This window comes from Ranitomeya imitator, chromosome 1, assembly GCF_032444005.1.
Source record: "Ranitomeya imitator isolate aRanImi1 chromosome 1, aRanImi1.pri, whole genome shotgun sequence".
In the NCBI taxonomy this organism is placed as follows: Eukaryota; Metazoa; Chordata; class Amphibia; order Anura; family Dendrobatidae; genus Ranitomeya; species Ranitomeya imitator.
In genome coordinates, this window is record NC_091282.1 from 344,681,614 (window position 1) to 344,698,978 (window position 17,365).

Sequence of the window (17,365 nt, forward strand, 5' to 3'; positions counted from 1 at the left end):
CATGTCACAGTGTGTGTCCTGTCCACAGAGCAACACGCTCCACATATAAACGTGTCACAGTGTGTGTCCTGTCCCCAGAGGAACACACTCCACATATAAACGTGTCACAGTGTGTGTCCTGTCCACAGAGCAACACGCTCCACATATAAACGTGTCACAGTGGGTGTCCTGTCCACAGAGGAACACGCTCCACATATAAACGTGTCACAGTGTGTGTCCTGTCCACAGAGCAACACGCTCCATATATAAACGTGTCACAGTGTGTGTCCTGTCCACAGAGCAACACACTCCACATATAAACGTGTCACAGTGTGTGTCCTGTCCCCAGAGCAACACGCTCCACATATAAACGTGTCACAGTGTGTGTCCTGTCCACAGAGCAACACGCTCCACATATAAACGTGTCACAGTGTGTGTCCTGTCCACAGAGCAACACGCTCCACATATAAACGTGTCACAGTGTGTGTCCTGTCCACAGAGCAACACGCTCCACATATAAACGTGTCACAGTGTGTGTCCTGTCCACAGAGCAACACGCTCCACATATAAACGTGTCACAGTGTGTGTCCTGTCCACAGAGCAACACGCTCCACATATAAACGTGTCACAGTGTGTGTCCTGTCCACAGAGCAACACGCTCCACATATAAACGTGTCACAGTGTGTGTCCTGTCCACAGAGCAACACGCTCCACATATAAACGTGTCACAGTGTGTGTCCTGTCCACAGAGGAACACGCTCCACATATAAACGTGTCACAGCGGGTGTCCTGTCCACAGAGCAACACGCTCCACATATAAACATGTCACAGTGTGTGTCCTGTCCACAGAGCAACACGCTCCACATATAAACGTGTCACAGTGTGTGTCCTGTCCACAGAGCAACACGCTCCATATATAAACGTGTCACAGTGTGTGTCCTGTCCACAGAGCAACACACTCCACATATAAACGTGTCACAGTGTGTGTCCTGTCCACAGAGCAACACGCTCCACATATAAACGTGTCACAGTGGGTGTCCTGTCCACAGAGCAACACGCTCCACATATAAACATGTCACAGTGTGTGTCCTGTCCACAGAGCAACACGCTCCACATATAAACGTGTCACAGTGTGTGTCCTGTCCACAGAGCAACACGCTCCACATATAAACGTGTCACAGTGTGTGTCCTGTCCACAGAGCAACACGCTCCATATATAAACGTGTCACAGTGTGTGTCCTGTCCACAGAGCAACACGCTCCACATATAAACATGTCACAGTGTGTGTCCTGTCCACAGAGCAACACGCTCCACATATAAACGTGTCACAGTGTGTGTCCTGTCCACAGAGCAACACGCTCCACATATAAACGTGTCACAGTGTGTGTCCTGTCCACAGAGCAACACGCTCCACATATAAACGTGTCACAGTGGGTGTCCTGTCCATAGAGGAACACGCTCCACATATAAACGTGTCACAGCGGGTGTCCTGTCCACAGAGCAACACGCTCCACATATAAACGTGTCACAGTGTGTGTCCTGTCCACAGAGCAACACGCTCCACATATAAACGTGTCACAGTGTGTGTCCTGTCCACAGAGCAACACGCTCCACATATAAACGTGTCACAGTGTGTGTCCTGTCCACAGAGCAACACGCTCCACATATAAACGTGTCACAGTGTGTGTCCTGTCCACAGAGGAACACGCTCCACATATAAACGTGTCACAGCGGGTGTCCTGTCCACAGAGCAACACGCTCCACATATAAACGTGTCACAGCGGGTGTCCTGTCCACAGAGGAACACGCTCCACATATAAACGTGTCACAGTGGGTGTCCTGTCCACAGAGCAACACGCTCCACATATAAACGTGTCACAGCGGGTGTCCTGTCCACAGAGCAACACGCTCCACATATAAACGTGTCACAGCGGGTGTCCTGTCCACAGAGCAACACACTCCACATATAAACGTGTCACAGCGGGTGTCCTGTCCACAGAGCAACACGCTCCACATATAAACGTGTCACAGCGGGTGTCCTGTCCACAGAGCAACACGCTCCACATATAAACGTGTCACAGCGGGTGTCCTGTCCACAGAGGAACACGCTCCACATATAAACGTGTCACAGCGGGTGTCCTGTCCACAGAGGAACACGCTCCACATATAAACGTGTCACAGCGGGTGTCCTGTCCACAGAGCAACACGCTCCACATATAAACGTGTCACAGCGGGTGTCCTGTCCACAGAGCAACACACTCCACATATAAACGTGTCACAGCGGGTGTCCTGTCCACAGAGCAACACGCTCCACATATAAACGTGTCACAGCGGGTGTCCTGTCCACAGAGGAACACGCTCCACATATAAACGTGTCACAGCGGGTGTCCTGTCCACAGAGCAACACGCTCCACATATAAACGTGTCACAGTGTGTGTCCTGTCCACAGAGCAACACGCTCCACATATAAACGTGTCACAGTGTGTGTCCTGTCCACAGAGCAACACGCTCCACATATAAACGTGTCACAGTGTGTGTCCTGTCCACAGAGCAACACGCTCCACATATAAACGTGTCACAGTGTGTGTCCTGTCCACAGAGGAACACGCTCCACATATAAACATGTCACAGCGGGTGTCCTGTCCACAGAGCAACACGCTCCACATATAAACGTGTCACAGCGGGTGTCCTGTCCACAGAGCAACACGCTCCACATATAAACGTGTCACAGCGGGTGTCCTGTCCACAGAGGAACACGCTCCACATATAAACGTGTCACAGCGGGTGTCCTGTCCACAGAGGAACACGCTCCACATATAAACGTGTCACAGCGGGTGTCCTGTCCACAGAGCAACACGCTCCACATATAAACATGTCACAGTGTGTGTCCTGTCCACAGAGCAACACGCTCCACATATAAACGTGTCACAGTGTGTGTCCTGTCCACAGAGCAACACGCTCCACATATAAACGTGTCACAGTGTGTGTCCTGTCCACAGAGGAACACGCTCCACATATAAACGTGTCACAGCGGGTGTCCTGTCCACAGAGCAACACGCTCCACATATAAACGTGTCACAGCGGGTGTCCTGTCCACAGAGCAACACGCTCCACATATAAACGTGTCACAGCGGGTGTCCTGTCCACAGAGCAACACGCTCCACATATAAACGTGTCACAGTGGGTGTCCTGTCCACAGAGGAACACGCTCCACATATAAACGTGTCACAGCGGGTGTCCTGTCCACAGAGCAACACGCTCCACATATAAACGTGTCACAGTGTGTGTCCTGTCCACAGAGCAACACGCTCCACATATAAACGTGTCACAGTGTGTGTCCTGTCCACAGAGCAACACGCTCCACATATAAACGTGTCACAGTGTGTGTCCTGTCCACAGAGCAACACGCTCCACATATAAACGTGTCACAGTGGGTGTCCTGTCCACAGAGGAACACGCTCCACATATAAACGTGTCACAGTGTGTGTCCTGTCCACAGAGCAACACGCTCCACATATAAACGTGTCACAGTGTGTGTCCTGTCCACAGAGCAACACGCTCCACATATAAACGTGTCACAGTGGGTGTCCTGTCCACAGAGGAACACGCTCCACATATAAACGTGTCACAGCGGGTGTCCTGTCCACAGAGCAACACACTCCACATATAAACGTGTCACAGCGGGTGTCCTGTCCACAGAGCAACACACTCCACATATAAACGTGTCACAGTGTGTGTCCTGTCCACAGAGCAACACGCTCCACATATAAACGTGTCACAGTGGGTGTCCTGTCCACAGAGGAACACGCTCCACATATAAACGTGTCACAGCGGGTGTCCTGTCCACAGAGCAACACGCTCCACATATAAACGTGTCACAGTGTGTGTCCTGTCCACAGAGCAACACGCTCCACATATAAACGTGTCACAGTGTGTGTCCTGTCCACAGAGCAACACGCTCCACATATAAACGTGTCACAGTGTGTGTCCTGTCCACAGAGCAACACGCTCCACATATAAACGTGTCACAGTGTGTGTCCTGTCCACAGAGCAACACGCTCCACATATAAACGTGTCACAGTGTGTGTCCTGTCCACAGAGCAACACGCTCCACATATGAACGTGTCACAGTGTGTGTCCTGTCCCCAGAGGAACACGCTCCACATATAAACGTGTCACAGTGTGTGTCCTGTCCCCAGAGGAACACGCTCCACATATAAACGTCACAGTGTGTGTCCTGTCCACAGAGCAACACGCTCCACATATAAACGTGTCACAGTGTGTGTCCTGTCCACAGAGCAACACGCTCCACATATAAACGTGTCACAGTGTGTGTCCTGTCCACAGAGCAACACGCTCCACATATAAACGTGTCACAGTGTGTGTCCTGTCCACAGAGCAACACGCTCCACATATAAACGTGTCACAGTGTGTGTCCTGTCCACAGAGCAACACGCTCCACATATAAACGTGTCACAGTGTGTGTCCTGTCCACAGAGCAACACGCTCCACATATAAACGTGTCACAGTGTGTGTCCTGTCCCCAGAGGAACACGCTCCACATATAAACGTGTCACAGTGTGTGTCCTGTGCCCAGAGGAACACGCTCCACATATAAACGTGTCACAGTGTGTGTCCTGTCCACAGAGCAACACGCTCCACATATAAACGTGTCACAGCGGGTGTCCTGTCCACAGAGCAACACGCTCCACATATAAACGTGTCACAGCGGGTGTCCTGTCCACAGAGGAACACGCTCCACATATAAACGTGTCACAGTGTGTGTCCTGTCCACAGAAGAACACACTCCACATGTAAACGTGTCACAGTGGGTGTCCTGTCCTCAGAGCAACACGCTCCACATATAAACGTGTCACAGTGGGTGTCCTGTCCACAGAAGAACACACTCCACATATAAACGTGTCACAGTGGGTGTCCTGTCCACAGAGGAACACACTCCACATATAAACGTGTCACAGTGGGTGTCCTGTCCTCAGGAACACGCTCCACATATAAATGTGTCACAGTGGGTGTCCTGTCCCCAGAAGAACACACTCCACATATAAACGTGTCACAGTGGGTGTTTTTGCGGAAAAAAAACGCATCATGTGCACAAAAATTGCAGAATGCATTCTAAATGATAGTATGCATATGTCTGCAGTTTCTAATGCGTTTTTATCGCGAAAAAAAGCGGAAAAAACGCGAAAAACCTGAACGTGTGCACATACCCTAAGAAATGGCAGTTAACAGGAACAGTGGAGGTCAAGATAAGGTCTGGAAGACCAAACAAAGTTTCAGAGAGGGCTGCTCGTTGGATTGCTAGAGAGGCAAATCAGAACCACTGCTTGACTTCAAAAGACCTTCAGACAGATTTTGCAGACTTTGCAGTTGTGGTACATTGTTCTACTGCTCAGAGATACTTGTACAAATATGGCCTTCATGGAAGAGTTATCAGAAGAAAACCTCTCCAGCATCCTCACCATAAAATTCAGTGTCAGAAACATGCAAAAGAACATCTAAACAGGCCTGATGCATTTTTGGTCATGTGGACTGTTGAGGTTAAAATAGAACTCTTTGGCCACAATGATTAAAAGTACCGTATGTGGGGAGAAAAAAGGGCACAAAATTTCAAGAATAGAACATCTCGCCAACCGTTAACCCCTTTCCGACATCGGGTATAATAGTACGTCAATGCCGGACTCCCCCTGTTTGGTGCGTGTTCCGTTGCTGAGCCCACACCTTTCCGGGCACGACAGCTGATACAGCTGACGTGCCCGCAACAGCTGCGGGTGGAATCGCGATCCACCTATGGCTGTTAACTATTTAAAAGTCACTGTCAGTTTCTGACAGCAGCATTTAACTCGCGCTTAGTGCATCGTAAATCCCGCCCATCGGTGACCCCGTCACAGGATTACAGGTCACCGATGGGTCGGCAACCAGAGGTCTGAAGAAGACCTCTATGGTTGTCATTATCGGATTGCTATGAGCGCCACCCCGTGGGTCAGCTCTCGTGGCAAATGAGCATTTCTGCTACACAGGCGATCTGACCATCACCTGTGTATAGCAGAGGCGATCGAATACTGCAGCTTTTAGTCTCCCATGGAGACTATAGAAGAATGCAAAAAGTAAAAAAAAAAGTTTTTAAAAATAAAAAATATAGAAATTCAAATCACTCCCCTTTCGCCCCCTTCAAAATAAAACAATAAAAAAATCAAATATACACATATTTGGTATCGCCGCTCTCAGAATCGCCCGATCTATCAATATAAAAAAAAGAATTAACCAGATCACTAAACGGTGTAACGAGAAAAATATTCAAAAAGTCAGAATTACGGTTTTTTGGTCGCCACTACATTTCAATAAAACGGTTGATCAAAAGATCGTATCTACACCAAAATGGTATCAATAATTAAAGTCAGCTCGGCACGCAAATAAAACGCTTTCAACCAGCCCCAGATCACGAAAAATGGAAACACTACAGGTCTCGGAAAATGACGCCATTTAACCCCTTTACCCCCAAGGGTGGTTTGCACGTTAATGACCAGGCCAATTTTTACAATTCTGACCACTGTCCCTTTATGAGGTTATAACTCTGGAACGCTTCAATGGATCCTGGTGATTCTGACATTGTTTTCTCGTGACATATTGTACTTCATGACAATGGTAAAAATTCTTTGATAGTACCTGCGTTTATTTGTGAAAAAAACGGAAATTTGGCGAAAATTATGAAAATTTCGCAATTTTCCAACTTTGAATTTTTATGCAATTAAATCACAGAGATATGTCACACAAAATACTTAATAAGTAACATTTCCCACATGTCTACTTTACATCAGCACAATTTTGGAACCAAAATTTTTTTTTGTTAGGGAGTTATAAGGGTTAAAAGTTGACCAGCAATTTCTCATTTCTACAACACCATTTTATTTTAGGGACCACATCTCATTTGAAGTCATTTTGAGGGGTCTATATGATAGAAAATACCCAAGTGTGACACCATTCTAAAAACTACACCCCTCAAGGTGCTCAAAACCATATTCAAGAAGTTTATTAACCCTTCTGGTGCTTCACAGGAATTTTTTGAATGTTTAAATAAAAATGAACATTTAACTTTTTTTCACAAAAAATTTAATTCAGCTCCAATTTGTTTTATTTTACCAAGGGTAACAGGAGAAAATGGACCCCAAACATTGTTGTACAATTTGTCCTGAGTATGCCAATACCCCACATGTGGGGGTAAACCACTGTTTGGGCGCATGGCAGAGCTCGGAAGCGAAGGAGTGCCATTTGACTTTTCAATGCAAAATTGACTGGAATTGAGATGGGATGCCATGTTTCGTTTGGAGAGCCCCTGATGTGGCTAAACATTGAAACCCTCAACAAGTGACACCATTTTGGAAAGTAGACCCCCTAAGGAACTTATCTAGAGGTGTGGTGAGCACTTTGACCCACCAAGTGCTTCACAGAAGTTTATAATGTAGAACCGTAAAAATAAAAAATCATATTTTTTCACAAAAATTATATTTTCGCCCCCAATTTTTTATTTTCCCAAGGGTAAGAGAAGAAATTGGACCCCAAAAGTTGTTGTACAATTTGTCCTGAGTACGCTGATACCCCATATGTGGGGGTAAACCACTGTTTGGGCGGATGGGAGAGCTCGGAAGGGAAGGAGCGCCGTTTGACTTTTCAAAGCAAAATTGACAGGAATTGAGATAGAACGCCATGTTGCGTTTGAAGAGCCACTGATGTGCCTAAACATTGAAACCCCCCACAAATGACACCATTTTGGAAAGTAGACCCCCTAAGGAACTTATCTAGAGGTGTGGTGAGCACTTTGACCCACCAAGTGCTTCACAGAAGTTTATAATGCAGAGCCGTAAAAATAAAACAAAATTTTTTTCCCACAAAAATTATTTTTTTAGCCCCCAGTTTTGTATTTTCCTGAGGGTAACAGGAGAAATTGGACCCCAAAATTTGTTGCCCAATTTGTCCTGAGTGCGATGATACACCAAATGTGGGGGGAACCACTGTTTGGGCACATGGGAGGGCTCAGAAGGGAAGGAGTGCCATTTGAATGCAGACTTAGATGGAATGGTCTGCAGGTGTCACATTGCGTTTGCAGAGCCCCTAATGTACCTAAACAGTAGAAACCCCCCACAAGTGACACAATTTTGGAAAGTAGACCCCCTTAGGAACTTATCTAGATGTGTGCTGAGCGCTTTGACCCACCAAGGGCTTCACAGAAGTTTATAATGGAGAGCCGTAAAAATAAAACAAAAATTTTTTCCCACAAAAATTATTTTTAGCCCCCAGTTTTGTATTTTCCCAAGGGTAACAGGAGAAATTCGACCCCACAATTTGTTGTCCAATTTGTCCTGAGTGCGCTGATACCCCATATGTGGGGGGGAACCACTGTTTGGGCGTATGGGAGGGCTCGGAAGGGAAGGAGCTCCATTTGGAATGAGGACTTAGATGGAATGGTCTGCAGGTGTCACATTGCATTTGCAGAGCCCCTAATGTACCTAAACAGTAGAAACCTCCCACAAGTGACACCATTTTGGAAACTAGACCCCCTAAGGAACTCATCTAGATGTGTTGTGATAGCTTTGAACCCCCAAGTGTTTCAGTACAGTTTGTAACGCAGAGCCGTAAAAATTAAAAAAAAAAATCTTTCCCCCCAAAATTATTTTTTAGCCCCCAGTTTTGTATTTTCCCGAGGGTAAGAGGAGAAATTCGACCCCACAATTTGTTGTCCAATTTGTCCTGAGTGCGCTGATACCCCATATGTGGGGGGGAACCACTGTTTGGGCGTATGGGAGGGCTCGGAAGGGAAGGAGCTCCATTTGGAATGAGGACTTAGATGGAATGGTCTGCAGGTGTCACATTGCATTTGCAGAGCCCCTAATGTACCTAAACAGTAGAAACCTCCCACAAGTGACACCATTTTGGAAACTAGACCCCCTAAGGAACTCATCTAGATGTGTTGTGATAGCTTTGAACCCCCAAGTGTTTCACTACAGTTTGTAACGCAGAGCCGTGAAAATTAAAAAAAAAAATCTTTCCCCCCAAAATTATTTTTTAGCCCCCCCTTTTGTATTTTCCCGAGGGTAAGAGGAGAAATTCGACCCCAAAAGTTGTTGTCCAATTTGTCCTGAGTACGCTGATACCCTGTATGTTGGGGGAAACCACCGTTTGAGCGCATGGCAGAGCTCGGAAGGGAAGGAGCGCCATTTGGAATGCAGACTTAGATGGAATGGTCTGCAGACGTCACATTGCGTTTGCAGAACCCCTAATGTACCTAAACAGTAGAAACCCCCCACAAGTGACCCCATATTGGAAACTAGACCCCCCTGGGAACTAATCTAGATGTGTTGTGAGAACTTTGAACCCCCAAGTGTTTCACTACAGTTTATAACGCAGAGCCGTGAAAATAAAAAATCTTTTTTTTTCCCACAAAAAATATGTTTTAGCCCCGAGTTTTGTATTTTCCCAAGGGTAAGAGGAGAAATTGGACCCCAAAAGTTGTTGTCCTATTTGTCCTGAGTACGCTGATACCCCATATGTTGGGGTAAACCCCTGTTTGGGCACACGGGAGAGCTCGGAAGGGAAGAAGCACTGTTTTACTTTTTCAACGCAGAATTGGCTGGAATTGAGATCGGACGCCATGTCGCGTTTGGAGAGCCCCTGATGTGCCTAAACAGTGGAAACCCCACAATTATAACTGAAACCCTAATCCAAACACATCCCTAACCCTAATCCCAACAGTAACCCTAACCACACGTCTAACCCAGACACACCCCTAACCCTAATCCCAACCCTATTCCCAACCGTAAATGTAATCTAAACCCTAACTGTAACTTTAGCCCCAACCCAAACTGTAGCCCTAACCCTAGCCCTAACCCTAACCCTAGCCCTAACCCTAGCCCTAACCCTAGCCCTAACTCTAACCCTAGCCCTAGCCCTAACTCTAACCCTAGCCCTAATGGGAAAATGGAAATAAATACATTTTTTTAATTTTTCCCTAACTAAGGGGGTGATGAAGGGGGGTTTGATTTACTTTTATAGCGGGTTTTTTAGCGGATTTTTATGATTGGCAGCCGTCACACACTGAAAGACGCTTTTTATTGCAAAAAATATTTTTTGCGTTACCACATTTTGAGAGCTATAATTTTTCTATATTTTGGTCCACAGAGTCATGTGAGGTCTTGTTTTTTGCGGGACGAGTTGACGTTTTTATTGGTAACATTTTCGGGCACGTGACATTTTTTGATCGCTTTTTATTCCGATTTTTGTGAGGCAGAATGACCAAAAACCAGCTATTCATAAATTTCTTTTGGGGGAGGCGTTTATACCGTTCCACGTTTGGTAAAATTGATAAAGCAGTTTTATTCTTCGGGTCAGTACGATTACAGCGACACCTCATTTATATCATTTTTTTATGTTTTGGCGCTTTTATACGATAAAAACTATTTTATAGAAAAAATAATTATTTTGGCATCGCTTTATTCTCAGGACTATAACTTTTTTATTTTTTTGCTGATGATGCTGTATGGTGGCTCGTTTTTTGCGGGACAAGATGACGTTTTCAGCGGTACGATGGTTATTTATATCTGTCTTTTTGATCGCGTGTTATTCCACTTTTTGTTCGGCGGTATGATAATAAAGCGTTGTTTTTTGCCTCGTTTTTTTTTTTTCTTACGGTGTTTACTGAAGGGGTTAACTAGTGGGCCAGTTTTATAGATCGGGCCGTTACGGACGCGGCGATACTAAATATGTGTACTTTTATTGTTTTGTTTTTTTTATTTAGATAAAGAAATGTATTTATGGGAATAATATTTTTTTATTTTTTTCATTATTTTGGAATATTTTTTTTTATTTTTTTTACACATTTGAAAATTTTTTTTTTTACTTTGTCCAGGGGGGTACATCACAGATCAGTGATCTGACAGTGTGCACAGCACTCTGTCAGATCACCGATCTGAGAGCAGTGCAGGCTGCTTCACAGTGCCTGCTCTGAGCAGGCTCTGTGAAGCCACCTCCCTCCCTGCAGGACCCGGATCCGCGGCCATCTTGGATCCGGGGCTCGAGCAGGGAGGGAGGGAGGTAAGACCCTCGCAGCAACGCGATCACATCGCGTTGCTGCGGGGGGCTCAGGGAAGCCCGCAGGGAGCCCCCTCCCTGCGCGGTGCTTCCCTGCACCGCCGGCACATCGCGATCATCTTTGATCGCGGTGTGCCAGGGGTTAATGTGCCGGGGGCGGTCCGTGACGCGCTGGACGTACTATCCCGTCCATGGTCATAGAGGCCCACCCCACATGGACGGGATAGTACGTCCGATGTCAGAAAGGGGTTAAAAAAGAAAAAAAAAAGGGGATTTAGCTGGGAGTGGAGCAATCATGTTTTGGGGTTGTGTTGCAGCCAATGGCACGGGGAACATTTTATAAATAATAATAATCTTTATTTTTATATAGCGCTAACATATTCCGCAGCGCTTTACATTTTGCACACATTATCATTGCTGTCCCCGATGGGGCTCACAATCTAAATTCCCTATCAGTATGTCTTTGGAATGTGGGAGGAAACCGGAGTGCCCAAAGGAAACCCACGCAAACACGGAGAGAACATACAAACTCTTTGCAGATGTTGTCCTTGGTGGGGTTTGAACCCAGGACTCCAGCGCTGCAAGGCTGCTGTGCTAACCACTGCGCCACCGTGCTTCATGGGTAGACGGAAGATGGATTCAATGAAATTTCAACAAATTATTGAAATTAATTTTTATATAGAGAGAAGAAATGCGGACAGTGGATGACCTCCTCCTGATCACCATAAACTTATACAGATCACATCTCCGGATCACTGTGTACTTATGCAGATGACCTCTCCGGTCACCTTGTATTTGTGCAGATGACCTCTCCGGATCACCGTGTACTTATGCAGATGACCTCTCCGGATCACCTGTGTACTAGGCAGGTGACCTCTCCGGATCACCGTGTACTTAGGCAGGTGACCTCTCCGGATCACCATGTACTTAGGCAGGTGACCTCTCCGGATCATCGTGTACTTAGGCAGGTGACCTCTCCGGATCACCGTGTACTTAGGCAGGTGACCTCTCCGGATCACCGTGTACTTAGGCAGGTGACCTCTCCGGATCACCGTGTACTTAGGCAGGTCACCTCTCCGGATCACCGTGTACTTAGGCAGGTGACCTCTCCGGATCACCGTGTACTTAGGCAGGTGACCTCTCCGGTTCACCGTGTACTTAGGCAGGTGACCTCTCCGGATCACCGTGTACTTAGGCAGGTGACCTCTCCGGATCACCGTGTACTTAGGCAGGTGACCTCTCCGGATCACCGTGTACTTAGGCAGGTGACCTCTCCGGATCACCGTGTACTTAGGCAGGTGACCTCTCCGGATCACCGTGTACTTAGGCAGGTGACCTCTCCGGATCACCGTGTACTTAGGCAGGTGACCTCTCCGGATCACCGTGTACTTAGGCAGGTGACCTCTCCGGTTCACCGTGTACTTAGGCAGGTGACCTCTCCGGATCACCGTGTACTTAGGCAGGTGACCTCTCCGGATCACCGTGTACTTAGGCAGGTGACCTCTCCGGATCACCGTGTACTTAGGCAGGTGACCTCTCCGGATCACCGTGTACTTAGGCAGGTGACCTCTCCGGATCACCGTGCACTTAGGCAGGTGACCTCTCCGGATCACCGTGCACTTAGGCAGGTGACCTCTCCGGATCACCGTGCACTTAGGCAGGTGACCTCTCCGGATCACTGTGCACTTAGGCAGGTGACCTCTCCGGATCACCGTGCACTTAGGCAGGTGACCTCTCCGGATCACCGTGCACTTAGGCAGGTGACCTCTCCGGATCACCGTGCACTTAGGCAGGTGACCTCTCCGGATCACCGTGTACTTAGGCAGGTGACCTCTCCGGATCACCGTGTACTTAGGCAGGTGACCTCTCCGGAGCACCGTGTACTTAGGCAGGTGACCTCTCCGGAGCACCGTGTACTTAGGCAGGTGACCTCTCCGGAGCACCGTGTACTTAGGCAGGTGACCTCTCCGGATCACCGTGTACTTAGGCAGGTGACCTCTCCGGATCACCGTGTACTTAGGCAGGTGACCTCTCCGGATAACAGTGTACTTAGGCAGGTGACCTCTCCGGAGCACCGTGTACTTAGGCAGGTGACCTCTCCGGAGCACCGTGTACTTAGGCAGGTGACCTCTCCGGAGCACCGTGTACTTAGGCAGGTGACCTCTCCGGAGCACCGTGTACTTAGGCAGGTGACCTCTCCGGAGCACCGTGTACTTAGGCATATCTATGGTCTCCTTTTAACCACAATCAAGCTCACAGGAATGCGCAGCATATTTGCCACATGTAAACATGTACTGAAGTGGCAGTTGTCCATTATGTGTGATATAGATCACATAATTTGTAATTACAAAACAAATTAAAGGGAACCTTTCATCTGATTTATTGCTGCCTGAACCACAGACAGCAGGTATAACACGCTGGCTGCCATATTGCAGCCACGTATGTTTTATTTTGTAGCGCTGTATCATTTCAGAGAAAACATACTTTGAAAAGCTGGCCAGAGACTGTGCAGCGGATGGCTAGTTCAAGGAAGATCCATGGCATTATCAACACCCCACTCCCCATGGGTCCCTGACAGATTTCTCCTTTCCGCATACACACATATAGAACTGTCAATCTAGGGAAACGGGGCAGGTAGAACCCTACTTAGAACACACCTCAGACTTGTCATCCAAGATATATTATCCACAGCTGGCTTTCCAAAGTATGATTTCACTGACAGGCTAAAGAATTACAGGGTGAAACATACCTGGGTGTAATAACACCTAGTGTCTGATTCATGCTCCCCATAGTTTGAATCTCATGACCGGTTCCCTTGAAGGCCTCATGCATATGGCTTAATGTCAGCACCTGGAGCCCCATGCAGCTGTCACTGCTTCTAGAGGAGAGTACCTCTGCAATACTGCATGTGATGGTGTTTTTTCCTAATAGTATAGGGAGGCCGTGTAACTGTATTGGAGCTCTGTTTTGGAACTGTAGAGCACTGAGCCATAATATGAGGCCAATTCCAAGAACGTGCCCAATTATTTATTGGTGCCCACTTCTTTGAGGACTGTTTTTCATTTGTCTTAAATGTGTTATTTTACCTTTTGCAGCATCTTCCATCATTTCCAGCAGCAGATGCTGGCTCAGACACAGAGTTGGATACAAGACAGCTGGTCCGAGCACAAAACAAGAAGAAAAAGAAATCTGGAGGTTTCCAGTCTATGGGTATGTCACTTCAAGTGTTCTGTTTCGGTAACTAATCAGTGGGGTTTCAGATGTCAGACTCCCACTGATCTTATATTGATGACCTTTCCAAAGGATAAATAAACCCTTTAAATCCAGTTCACTACAATGTAACACTTTGCCATTGAGATATTTTTGCCCACATGTGCACGTGAATGTGCTCTTTTTTTGTATGCTTTTAGTATCATCTCATAATAATAAAAATAATCTTTATATAGCGCCAACATATTCCGCAGCGCTTTACAGTTTAACAGCTTCAATCACAACAGTCATAAGTAACAATGTTAACAATACAATAATTAAAGCAACACAAGACGACCCTGCTCGTGAGAGCTTACAATCCACAATCTCATCTATTGTATTCATTCATTTTTAGGTCTTAGCTATCCTGTCTTTAAAGGAGTGATGAAGAAAGGTTACAAGGTACCGACACCCATCCAGAGAAAGGTGAGTGTGCCAGAATCTGCTTCCATAGTGCTGTAAACATTGAAACCCTGCAAAACCAAATTGTAATAGGACAGATCATTCTTTGTTAGGTAATTCCAGTTATTCTGGATGGCAAAGATGTGGTTGCTATGGCTAGGACTGGCAGTGGGAAGACCGCCTGCTTCTTGATCCCAATGTTTGAGAAGCTCAAGGCTCACAGTGCACAAACTGGAGTTCGTGGGCTCATCTTGTCACCGACAAGAGAGCTTGCCCTGCAGACGCTCAAATTCACTAAAGAGGTACACAATGCCACAGCTCCTCACTTACCTATTTCACTGTTAAGTTTTACTTTATTTCTTACTGGACTATATTCTGATGCTGCTCTATTCATGTGTCTAATGATAACTTTCTTCTCTACCAGCTTGGAAAATTTACTGGCTTGAAGACTGCCCTTATTTTGGGTGGAGACAGGTGAGTTGGCAGCTTTCTTTTTGGATTTGCAAATACTGATCATAAAAATTAAACAGATCATCTGACAATGTTATTTCTTTATTAAAATAACCATGCCTATAACTATTTGTATGGCCAGCAATTAGTTTTATTGGCTTCCCACAAAAGTGGCCTTAAGATGACCATAGTGCTTACATGTGCAGACTTCTGATGGATGATCTTAGTATTTCTGACAATAAAGAACTGAGCATGTTGAAATTCAGCGTGCCCAAATCTTCTTTCCCCAACATCTGTTATAAAGGGATAATCAGGATACCCCCTTAACAAATTACATAAGCGGGCGTAGCTATTATTCTTCTTGTCTGTCTGGAAACCTTTAGGGATGAAATTATGTTGTAGATTGTGAGACTCCGGACAGGAATTGCCATGCTTTAATGGAACCTGTTCACAGCATATGTTGGCTCTACATACAGAAGTGTAAAAGAGGGATTTTTTTTTACTTACCGTAAAATCTCTTTCTTGGAGCCTTCATTGGGGGACACAGACAACCATGGATGTATGCTGCTGCTGCTAGGAGGCTGACACTATGCAAAAAGGAAAAAAGGATAGTTCCTCCCTGGCAGTATACACCCACCGACAGGCACCAAGTACCTCAGTTGGTGAAAAAAGCAATAGGAGAAGCGACCAGAATTTAGAATATACAGTATAACTACCAACTCAACTAGGGCGCTCAGATCCAAACACGTTACCAGAAAAACAAGAAGGGAGGGTGCTGTGTCCCCCAATGAAGGCTCCAAGAAAGAGATTTTACGGTAAGTACCAAAAAATCCTTTCTTTATCGCTTCATTGGGGGACACAGACAACCATGGGACGTCCAAAAAGCAGTCCCAAAAGAAGGGAGGGAATAAAACGAAGAGATAAGACTCAGCAACTGCCGCCTGCAGTACCTTCCCACCAAAACCTGCATCAGACGAGGCGTGAGTATGAACCCTATAGAACCTCGTAAAAGTGTGCATTGACGACCAGGTTGTGGCCTTGCAGACCTGTAAGGCGGAAGCCTGGTGGGGAACAGCCCAAGATGCTCCGACAGCTCTGGTGGAGTGGGCCCGCACCCCTGGAGGGGACCGATTCTCATGAACGCGGTAGGCTTCCATTATCACTGAACGCATCCAACGAGAGATCGTGGACTTGGACCCCTGAAGACCCTTCCAGCGACCCTCAGAGATGACAAACAGAGAATCGGATTGGCGAAAGGGGGCAGTTCTAGAAAAATAGACCCGAATGGCCCTGACCACGTCCAGTTTGTGAAGAGACTTTTCCATGGGATGAATCGGGGAAGGGACAGAATGAGGGAGGAATGATGTCTTCATTGATGTGGAAAGCGGACACCACTTTGGGAAGGAAAGAAGGGACAGGTCTGAGAACTACCTTGTCCTGATGGAGAATCAGAAAAGGAGAACGGCAGGATAAAGCTGCCAACTCGGAGACCCTCTTTATAGATGTAATAGCAATTAGAAAGGCCACCTTCCAGGAAAGAAGGGAAAAGGAAACGTCCTGAAGAGGTTCGAAGGGCGCTGCCTGGAGAGCACGCAGAACCGGGTTTAGATCTCAAGGTTCCAACGGGGACTGGAAAGGAGGGGCAAGATGCGCAACTCTTTGGAGAAAAGTCCTCACCTTAGGGATGGAAGACAGGTCCTTCTGAAAAAGAATGGACAGAGCGGAGACCTGACCCTTTAGGGTACTGAAGGATAGTCCCGAGTCGAGACCTGCCTGGAGGAAACCAAGAAAGTCCGTAAGGGAAAAAGACATTGGAAAAACATGGTTGTCTCGCACCATTGGAAAAAAGCCTTCCAGTACCTGTGGTAAATGCGGGAAGAAGCAGGTTTTCTAACTCTGATCATGGTCTGAATGACCTAGTGGGAAAAACCGGACTCCCTTAGGACCGCGGCCTCAACGGCCATGCCGTTCAACTCGGAGACTGAGAACTCTGGTGGAAGAGCGGGCCCTGTGAGAGAAGGTCTGGACGGTCTGGGAGCCTCCAGGGGGTATCCGAGAGCACGTTCACGAGTTCCGCATACCAAGGGCGCCTAGGCCAGTCTGGCGCTATCAGGATGACCGGAATCCCCTCTGACTTTATATTTTTAAAGGGAACCTGTCACCTGAACTTGGCGGGCCCTTTTTT

General features: G+C 46.8%; 1 protein-coding gene across 1 annotated transcript in view; it reads left to right on the forward strand.

The window, feature by feature from the left end:
- The window catches only part of DDX54 (DEAD-box helicase 54), a 48,522-nt gene that overhangs the window by 1,253 nt on the left and 29,904 nt on the right, over positions 1 to 17,365 (forward strand). Inside the window, exons 2-5 of the mRNA XM_069759870.1 lie at positions 14,175 to 14,289; positions 14,684 to 14,754; positions 14,844 to 15,032; positions 15,155 to 15,204. Of these exons, the coding sequence (XP_069615971.1) occupies positions 14,175 to 14,289; positions 14,684 to 14,754; positions 14,844 to 15,032; positions 15,155 to 15,204 (425 nt within the window). The remainder of the gene's footprint in view (positions 1 to 14,174; positions 14,290 to 14,683; positions 14,755 to 14,843; positions 15,033 to 15,154; positions 15,205 to 17,365) is intronic.